This window comes from Haemaphysalis longicornis, unplaced genomic scaffold (genome assembly GCF_048455015.1).
Source record: "Haemaphysalis longicornis isolate Haplotype H1 unplaced genomic scaffold, Haemaphysalis longicornis Haplotype H1 scaffold_11, whole genome shotgun sequence".
In the NCBI taxonomy this organism is placed as follows: Eukaryota; Metazoa; Arthropoda; class Arachnida; order Ixodida; family Ixodidae; genus Haemaphysalis; species Haemaphysalis longicornis.
The window spans coordinates 50,954,978-50,965,962 of record NW_027526214.1 but is presented as its reverse complement, the minus strand read 5'-3'; the positions used below and the strand labels follow the sequence as shown (position 1 = coordinate 50,965,962).

Sequence of the window (10,985 nt, the reverse complement as noted above, 5' to 3'; positions counted from 1 at the left end):
GAATTTGCGAAGAAAGTGCAAAAACCTACCGTGGCCGTTTTGCGTGTGGGCGCAGCCATCTTGGTATCAGTGTTGCCAGTGTTGCCAGCGCAGACTTCGGAATCTGCTAAGTTTGATGAAACTTGGAATTTGACTTGGCTGCTACGCAGCTTCCCTTGCTCCTGGCTCCAGTGACTAGTGGATTCGCGACACTGAAGTGAAGGTGTGGTTTGTGTGCCTTCAACGAGCAGCGCAACGCCTGGCTAGGACAACTGGTCGTCGCAGCTAGTTCACTTCGCAAGAGTGGTGCAGCGTGCGCCAGTCGGTTGGATCACTCCCGTGTTCCTCTCGGGTGCAGTGGGTTGACAGCGCCCTTTGGAAGAGCAGCCGCTCACGCATCCGGCGGGATCCAAGATTGTTGACTCATCGGCGTGGCTTCCAACGCTACTTTGATCATCGCCGCATCGCCCACCAATCAGCGTGGGAGACTACCATCGGCTACCTTTGTAAGGGACGGCATCACGGGTGGCTGCTCAGTTTGGTAAAGGTGCGTAAGCGGTCTCCAAGTTCGCTAACCTACCTGTTTTGTGCAAGTAAGACTTTGGCGTTGTTGAAACAGTATCCCCTTGTCAAATTGCTGCGCACTGCTGCCAAACTTTTACTTTGATACATGGCTGGCAACGCTAAGGAGATTATGAAGGCTCTCGAAGACTTCAAACGAGAAATGAGAACCGAGTTGCGGACTGTGAAAGATAGTGTTAAGTTTTGTAGTGATACATGTGACGAAACAAAAGCGATCGGTGCCGGCCTGAAGGCACTTCGACAGGAAATACCTCATCTGCTCGAAGCTAATGAAGCCCTTCAAGACGAAAACAAGCGCTTAACGCGGAGAATTGACGAGCTGGAGCAGTACACAAGGCTAAATAACTTGGAAATAAAGGGCATCAGCTCAGACGAGGATCCTGTTGACGTTGTCAAAAAAATCGGCGACGTTCTCAAAGAGCCCGTTTCTAGCCACGACATTGACACGTGCCACCGAATCCCAACGCGGAAGCCAGGCGAGACCAATATCGTGGTTCGCTTCGTCCGGAGGGATAAGCGCCACGCGCTTCTTGCTAAGGCTAGGAAGCAGAAGCTCACAACTAAGCAGCTCGGCTTGTCTCAGGCCAACGCAGTGTACGTCAACGAGCATCTTACTCAGGCCAACAAACAGCTGCTTGGTGCCGCTATTGCCCGCAAAAAGGAAGTGGCATGGAAATTTGTCTGGACGAGCGGAGGAAAGGTTTTTGCGCGGAAAGACGAACAAATGGACGCTGTGAGGATACAGGACTTGTCTGATCTGACCAAGATGACGAAATAAGAATGAGACGTTTGCAGCATGCTCGTCACCCCTGAATTGGCACCATGCATTTTACACCTGCCTGTATTAGATACAAAACCGATCACTTTAATTCTAGCTTTAGCAGTGTCAACAAAAAATTGTTTTCAGCCTTCCATGTTAACATTCGTAGCATGAAAAACAAGCGAGACGAGGTTGATTTATTACTTGGGTCACTGTCGGTTGAGTTCGACGTTATGCTTTTCTCAGAAACATGGTTTGGCACTGACAGCGATGTGTGCTCCTTCGATAACTATGTTTACAATGGTTTATCCAGGCCCCATGGAAGAGGGGGTGGGCTTGCTGTATATGTTAAAAAATGTCACTCACATTCTGTGATTGGCGATGTTACAATCACAAATTCCGATGTTGAATGTTTAGCTATATCTCTCAAGAATATAATCGTTGTTGCTATGTACAGACCCCCTCAGGGTAACAAATCACAATTCTTCGATTTTTTGGAAAGCCTCTTCCTTTTCCTCGACTCCACTAAGCTACCCTTCATTTTAATGGATGACCTAAACATTGACCTATTATCGGACGCCGCTCATGCAAGAGAATTGCAGAGTCTCCTTTCCTCGTATGCATGTATTAATTATATCAGTTTACCGACTAGAATAACTTGCAACACGGCCACATTATTAGACGTTTGTATCTCCAATGTACAGCTTCCGCACACTGAGTCTGGCGTAATATCTTCCGATATTAGTGACCATTTGCCGATATTTTGCTTCATACCCCTCAAAATAAATGCCATAACAAACACTGTTACCCACATGATCAGAGATTTCAATGATCTTGCGCTCAACGACTTTCACAAACGAATCGAAGATACTAATTGGGAGCCCGTATACAAGATCACGGAAGTCAATGCAGCATATTCTGCTTTCATAGATATGTTCATAACCCAATATAACACCGCCTTCCCACAAATAGAAAGAAAAATTATTCCTAAGAAGTTTAAGAAGCCTTGGATGAACCAATCACTTTACTCAAGGATCAGGAAGAAAAATAGCATGTATCACGATTTTCTCAGCAGCAGAAATCTCACTCTACTTGCTGAGTATAAAAAATATCGAAATAAACTAAAAAAAGATCTAAAAAACGCGAAATCGGACTACTATGTAAAAAATTTCTCCCGCATTCAAAATGATAGTCGTAAAGTTTGGCGAGAGGTCAACAACTTGACCAATAAAACCAAATCTATGCAACTTCATGAAATAATCACAGAAAATGGTAAATTAACTGGTCACGAGCTATCAAATGCCCTGAATGACTACTTTATTAATGTCGCTTCTCCAAATTCTGTCACGCAAACTCCTGTAAATAGCTCCCTGAGCCTCACCACTCCCTTACTCAATTCTATAGTACTCGCGCCCACAACTCCTCAAGAAGTAGCTACATTGATCCTTTCTTTAAAAAATGACGTATCTGCAGGGTACGATGATATAAAGGTGATCCCGTTAAAGCACGTTTGCGCCGTTATATGCGATGTCTTGTCACACATTGCAAATCTAATGCTGTCAACTGGTGTTTTTCCTGAAGATCTCAATTTGGCCCGAGTCGTTCCAGTACATAAAGGAGGCAATATAAATGAACTGTCGAATTACCGACCAATTTCTCTTCTGCCTGTGTTGTCAAAAATTTTTGAAGGTATTATCAATTCTAGGATAGCCGATTTTCTGCACAAATATAATGTGATTGTTGATTCACAATATGGGTTCACGAAAAATAAGACCACAGAGCAAGCACTGTTAGTTGTTAAAGACAAAATAATAGATAATATTGAAAACAAAAAATGTACCCTTGGCCTATTTTTAGATTTTCGCAAGGCATTTGATTGCGTACACCATGAGACCCTTTTGAAGAAACTTTGTAACTATGGGGTTAGAGGTATTGCGTTGAACCTATTGCGGAGTTATCTGAGCAATAGGTCCCAATATGTTCGAACAAATAACATATCCTCTGATACACAGGTGGTTAAGCATGGTGTCCCACAGGGATCAGTACTAGGGCCGTTATTATTCATTACATATATCAATGACCTAGCCGGCATACATAACTCTCCCGATCTGGTGATGTACGCTGATGACACTAATCTTTTCTTCTCTTCCTGTTCATTACCGGCGCTTCAAAATATGGTCAATGCTTATTTAATCAACCTTCGTGATTGGTTACAGAGGAATAAGCTTAGTTTAAATATAAGCAAAACGAAATATATTATTTTCAAGCCCATCAACACCGTGGAAACTAATTGTATACATATTCATTATGACAGTATAACAATCAATCAAGTTTCTTCCCAAAAATTTCTTGGTGTGTGGTTTAATGAAAATCTTTCGTGGTCTGTTCATATTTCCAAACTTACTTCTGAACTAAGTAAAATTGTTGGCCTACTTTATAGGATTTCTAATCTACTGCCTGTTTGGTTAAAAGTGTCTATGTATAATGCCCTGTTTTTTTCAAGACTTTCTTATTGTAATCTTGTTTGGGGTACGACCACGTCTTCCAATTACCAAAAATTACTTGTCCTGCAAAAAAGAGCCTTGCGGGCTATTGAGGGATATTATGGTGCACCACGAAACTTACGCACGCAACCATTGTTTGTAAAACACTCCATATTAAAAGCCGACCAAGTGTATTATCTGCGGCTTCTTCAATACATTCACCAGAATCGCTTGTACTCTGTCCCTGATAGCAACATAGGTTACAATCTTCGCGTAGTAAAACTAAGAGTTCCGCGAACGCGAACAAATTACGGTGAACAAAAACTGAGTTGTAAGGTACCCAATGCGCTAAACAAATTCCCCTTTCCTGATGAGTTTTTTCTATCTGGAAACATGTTCAAAAAAAAGACCAAACAGCATCTGATTGAAGGTGAAATTCTAATGTAAAAATGCAGCTTACCGTCTTTGATATATATGCGTATGTGTATGTATGTGTGTACATGGATGTAAGTGTATATATCTATTGTTCTATCTTTTTCACACAAGTACTTAAGTCGAAGGATTTACTTTATTTCATCCGTATGTACGAAATTGAACTCGTACAAGTATCAATTTGTATTGGCCCATGCTTGTACACATGTTTTGTATTCTGGTAAGTGTTACTGCTTATATATTACTTTTGTATTTTGATTGCTGCCCATTCTATGTATTAAGTGTTTTTGCGTCTGCATCTCTACTGCTTACAGGCTTAGGGTACCGAGGCCCCGTCAGGCTTAACCGCCTTTTGCCTCGGTCCCCTCTTTTCTATGAAAAGGAAAATAAACTTCACTTCACTTCACTTCACTTTGTAGGCTGGCATTCACACAATGTGTCTTGCACAATGAAGCACGATGACCCATCCATAGAGACAGTATGGTTACAGTTCGCCACAATGCACACGTGTGTGGAAATAAATCAGCCCAAATAAGGTCCGCGCTGGCCTGGTCTTTGTAGGCTGGATCTCACACAATGTGGGTTGCAAAGTGAAGCATGACCACCCATCCACAAAGACAGTATAGATATAGTTCCCCACAATGCTCACTTGTTTGGAGGTGAAGCGGACTAACTAGGATTCGTGCTGGCTTCGTGTTTGTAGCCTGGATTTCACACAACATGTGTTGCATCGTGAAGCATGACCACCCTTCCACAGAGACAGTATGGTTACAGTTCACCACAAGGCGCATGTGTTTTCAGGTGAAGCGACTTAACTAAAATCTGTTCTAGCTTGGTCTTTGTAGCCTGGCTTTCGCACAATGTGGATTGCACACTGAAGCATGACCACCCATCCACAGAAAGAGTGTAATTACAGTTTCCCACAATGCACATGTGTTTGGAGCTGAAGCGACCTAATTAGGATCTGTGCTGGCTTTAACACAATGTGTGTTCCACAGTGAAGCATGACCACACATCCACAGAAAGGGAATGCTTACAATTCCCCACAATGCCCTAGTGTTTGGAGGTGAAGCGACCTATCTAGGATCACTGCTGGTTTGGTCGTTGTAGGCTGGCTTCAAACATTGTGTGTTGCAGAGGGAAGGATGACCACCTATCCATCAAATCATACCGTTACAATCACCCACAGTGCACACGTGTTAGGAAATGAAGCGACCTAATTAGGATCTGTGCTTGCTTGGTCTGCGTATCCTGGCTTTCACACAATGTGTGTTGCACCGGGAAGCATGACCACCCATCCATAGAGGCAGTGTGGTTACAGATCTCCACAATGCACACGTGTTTGGAGGTGAAGCGAGCTAACTTGGATCTGTTCTGGCTTGGTATTTGTAGGCTGGCTTTCACACAATGTGTGTTGCATAGTGATGTACGACCACCCATCCACAGACACAGTATGGTTACAGTACCCGACAATGAACACATGTTTGGAGGTGAAGCGACATAACTAGAATCCGTGCTGGCTTGGTCTTTGTAGGCTGACTTTCACATAATGTGTGTTGCACAGTCCAGCATGAACACCAATCTTGAGAAGACAGTAAAGGTCCGTCCTCACTTGCCGCAGTAATCTCGCGCAGTGTCGTGCGCTTACAAACGCCATAGCTTTTTCAAGGCCACACTACTGGAAGCGCGCATGTTCAAAAGCGGCGGTGGCAGCGAATCAAACCGTACCTCGCCCTCTATGATGAAGGAGCAGGGAAGAACTGGTGTAAGCACTTGCGTCTCTCCGCGCTGGCCAACATTCCCAGGCAGAGCACTGTCGTCGCAGCTCCCGTGACCCAGGCGCTGATTGTCTCGTTGAGTTGGCGCAAAGTACCCTGCCTCAAAAATCTGTCTGGACCCATCCTGGCGTGGCAGAGAAACTTTGCCGCGAGAAGGAGTTTTGTGCGCGCGCATTTTTGCACGCGTGGCGCCACAAGTAAGGACGTACCTTATGGTTACAGTTCCGCACCCTGCACACGTCTTTGGAAGTGAAGCGGCATAACAAGGCTCCATGCTGGTTTGGTCTTTGTGGGCTGGCTTTCACACAATGTGTGTTGCTTAGAGAAGCATGACCACCCATCTACAGAGACAGTATGCGTACAGTTCCCAACAATGCACGCGTGTTTGGAGGTGAAGCGACCTAACAAGATCCTTGCTGGATTGGTGTCTGTAGGCTGACTTTCACACAATGTGTGTTGCACAGTGAAGCATGACCACCCATCCTCAGAGACAGTATGGTTACAGTTTCTCCCAAAGCACACGTGTTTGGGGTGAATCGAACTAACTAGGATCTGTGCTGGTTTGGGCTTTGTAGGCTGGCTATAACAGAACGTGTATGGCGCAGTGAAGCATGGCCACCCATCCACAGAGACAGTATGGTTACAGTTCCCAGAATGCACACGTGTTAACGGGTGAAGCGAATAACTAGGATCCATGCTGGCTTGGTCTTTGTAGGCTGCCTTTCACACAATGTGCGTTTCTCAGAGAAGCATTACTAAACATCCACAAAGATAGTATGGTTATAGTTCCCCACAATGCACTTGTGTTTGGAGGTGAAGCGACCTTACTACCACCTGTGCTGGCTTGGTCTTTGTTGGCTTGCTTTCACACAATAAGTGTTGCACAGAGAAGCACGACCACCCATCCAAGGAGACAGTACGGTTGCACTTACCTACAATGCCCACGTGTATGGCGGTGAAGCGACCTAACAAGGATCCGTGCTATCGTGGTCTTTGTAGGCTGGTTTTCGCAAAATGTGTGTTGCACAGTGAAGCATGACCACCCATCCACACAGACAGGATGGGTACAGTATCGTGAAATGCACACGTGTTGGGAGGTGAAGCGGCCTAACTGGTATCCTTGCTGGCTTCGTGTTTGTAGTCTGGCTTTCACACAATGTGGGTTGTAGAGTAAAGCATGACTGCCCTTCAACAGAGACAGTATGGTTACTGTTCCCCACAAGGCACACGAGTTTTGAGGTGAAGTGACCTCGCTAGGATCCGTGTTTGCTTGGTCTTTGTAGGCTGGCTTTTACACGATGTGGGTTGCACAGTGAAGCATGACCACCCACACACAGAGACAGTATAGTTTCAGTTCCCCACAATGCACACGTGTTTGGAGGTGAAGCGACCTAACTAGAATCCGTGCTGGCTTGGGCTTTGTAGGATGGTTTTCGCACAATGTGTGTTGCACAGTGAAGCATGACCACCCATCCACATAGAGGGTATGGTTACAGTTCCCCACAAGGTGCACCTGTTTGGAGGTGCAGCGCCCTAACTAGGATCCATGCTGGCTTGGTGTTTGTAGGATGGCATTCACACAATGTGTATTGCGCACTGAAGCATAACCACCCATCCAGAGAAAGGGTATAATTACAGTTTTCCACAGTGCACAGTGTTTAAGGGGAATCGACCTTATTAGGATCTCTGCTGGCTTTCACACAACGTGTGTTGCACAGTGAAGCATGACCACCCATTTACAAAAAGAGTATGCTTACAGTTCCCCACAATGCACACGTGTTTGGAAGTGAAGCGCCCTAACTAGGATCTTTGCTGGCTAGGAATTTGTATGTTGGCTTTCACACAATGTGTGTCCCAGTGAAGCATAACCACGCATCCACAGAGACAGAATAGTTACAGCATCCGACAATGCACACGTGTTTGTTGGTGAAGCGACCTAACTGGGATCCATGCTGGTTTGGTCTTTGTAGGCTGGCTTTCACATAAGGTGTATTGTAGAGTGAAGCATGCCCACTCATCACAAGAGACAGTATGGTTTAAGTTCCCCACAATGCACACGTGTTTCCAGGCGAAGCAACATAACAAGGATCCATGCTGGCTTGGTCTTTGTAGGCGGGATTTCACACAATGTTTATTGCACAGTGAAGCATGACCACCTATCTAGAGAAAGAGTATGCTTACAGTTCTCCACAATGCACACGTGTTTGGAGGTGAAGGGGCCTATCTAGGATTCGTGCTGCTTTGGTCGTTGTAGGCTGGCTTTCAACATTGTGTGTTGAACAGTGAAGCATGACCACCTATCTATAGAAACAGTATGGTTACATTTACCCACAATGCACAAGTGTTTAGAGGTGAAGCGACATAACAAGAATCCGTGCTAGCTTTGTTATGCAAAGCCTGGCTTTCACACAATGGGTGCTGCACAGTGAAGCACGAGCACACATCCACAAAGACAGTATGGGTAAACCTCCCCACAATGCAGACGAGTTTGGAGGTGTAGCAGCCTAACGATGATTTATGCTGGTTTGGTCTTTGAAGGGTAGCTTTTACAGAATGTGTGTTGCACAGTGATGCATGACCACCCATCCACAGAGACGGTATAATTAAATTTCCCCACAATGCACGCGTGTGTGAAAGTGAAGCGGCCTAACTTGAATTTGTGCTGGGCTGGTATTTGTAGGCTGGCTTTCACACAATGTGTGTTGCACAGTGAAGCATGACCACCCATCCACAAAAACAGAATGGTTAGTTCCACACAATGCACAAGGGTTTGGAGCTTAAGCGACATAACTAGGATCCATGCTGGCTTGGTCTTTGGAGGCTGGCTATCACAGAATGTATATTGCCCAGTGAAGCATAACCACCCATCTACAGAGACAGTATGGTTACAGTTCCTCACAATGCACACGTATTTGGAGGTGAAGTGAACTTACTAGGATCTGTTCTTGCTTGGTCTTTGTAGGCTGGCATTCACAGGAAGTGTGTTGCAAGGTGAAGCATGACCATCCATCTACAAATACAGTATGGGTACAGTTCCCGACAATGCAAACGTGTGAACAGGTGAAGTGACCTAACACGGATCCGTGCTGGCCTGGTCTTTTGAGGCCGGATTTCACACAATGTGTGTTCCGCAGTGAACCATGACCACCCATCTACATATACAGAATAGTTACAGTTCCCCGCAATGCACACGTGCTTGGAGGTGAAGCGACGTAACTAGGATCCGTGCTGAATTGGTGTTTGTAGGCTGGCATTCACACAATGTGTGTTGCAGAGTGAAGCATGACCACCTTTCCGCAGAGACAGTATGGTTACAGTTCCCCACAAGGCACAAGTGTTTGTAGGTGAAGCGCCCTAACTAGGAATAATGCTTGCTTGGTTTTTGTAGGCATGCTTTCCTACAATGTGTGTAGCATCGTGAAGCATCACCAACTATCCACAGAGGCAGTATGGTTACAGTTCCTTCAAGTCACACGTGTTTTTCAGTGAAGCAACCTAACTAAGATCCATACTGGCTGTGTTTTTGAAGGCTTGCTTTCACACAATGCGTATTGCACACTGAAGCATGACCACCCATCCAGAGAAAGAGTATACCAACAGTTTCCCACAATGCACACGTGTTTGGAGGTGAAGCTCCCTAACTAGAATCTGTTCTGTCTTGGTTTTTTTAGGCTGCCTTTCAAACAATGTGTGTTGCACAGTGAAGCATGACCACCCATCCACCAAAATAGTATGGTTACAGTGCCCCACCATGCACACGTCTGTGAAGGTGAAGCGGCCTAACTAGAATCTGTGCTCGCTTGGTTTTTGAAGGCTGGCTTTCACACAATGTGTGTTGCACAGTGAAGCATAACCACCTGTACACCAAGACAATATGGTTATAGTTCCCAACATTGCACGCCTGTGTGAGGATGGAGTGGCCTTACTAGGATCCCTGATGGCCTGGTCTTTCTAGGCTGGATTTCGCACAATGTGACTTGCACAGTGAAGCCAGACCTTCCATCCACAAGGACTGTATGGTTACAGTTTCCCCCAAAGCACACGTGTTTGGAGGTGAATCGAACGAACTAGGATCTGTGCTGGTTTGGTGTTTGTAGGCTGGCTTTCACAAAATGTGTGTTGCACAGTGAAACCTCACCACACCATGAACAGAAACAGTAAAATTACAGTTCGCCACAATGCACACGTGTTAGGAGGTGAAGCGACCTTACTAGGATCCGTGCTGATTTGGTCTTTGTAGGCTGACTTTCACACAATGTGTTTTGCACAATGAAGCATGACCACCCATCCACAGAAATAGTTATGTTACACTTCTCCACAATTCCCACGTGTTTGGAGGTGAAGCGACCTAACTGGAATCCGTGCTGGCTTTGTCTTTCTAGGGTAGATTTCACACAATGTGGGTTGCACCTTGAACCATGACCACCAATCCACAGAGACAGTATGGTTAAAGTTCCCCACAATGAACAAGCGTTTGGAGATGAAGCGACGTATCTAGGATCCGTGCTGGCTTGGTCTTTGTAGGCTAGCTTTCACGCAATGTGTGTTGCACAGTGAAGCATGACCACACATCCAAAGATGCAGTATGGTTACAGTTCCCCAAATGCACACGTGTTTCAAGGTGAAGTAGCCTTACTAAAATCCGTTCTGCCTTGGTCTTTGTAGGCTGGCTTTCACACAATGTAACTTGCACCATGAACCATGACCGCCCATCCACAGAGACAGTATGGTTACCGTTCCCCACAATGCAGATGCGTTTGGAGGTGAAGCGGCCTATCTAGAATTCGTGCAGGCATGGTCTTTGTAGGCTGGCTTTCACACTATGTGTGTTGCATAGTGAAGCACGACCAGCCATCTACAGAGACAGTATTGTTACATTTCCTGACAATGCACACGTGTGTGGAGGTGAAGCGACCTAACTGGAATCCATGCTGGCTTGGTCTTTGTAGGCTGACTTTCACACAATGTGTG

The 10,985-nt window shown here is 45.4% G+C and overlaps 1 protein-coding gene across 1 annotated transcript; it reads left to right on the top strand.

Annotated features, from left to right (window-relative positions):
- Positions 1–649: 649 nt before the first annotated feature.
- On the top strand, positions 650–1,339 carry LOC144160641 (uncharacterized). Its single transcript, XM_077691869.1, has one exon. It carries the CDS (start codon positions 650–652, stop codon positions 1,337–1,339), a length of 690 nt encoding a protein of 229 aa, XP_077547995.1.
- The last annotated feature ends 9,646 nt before the right edge of the window (positions 1,340–10,985 follow it).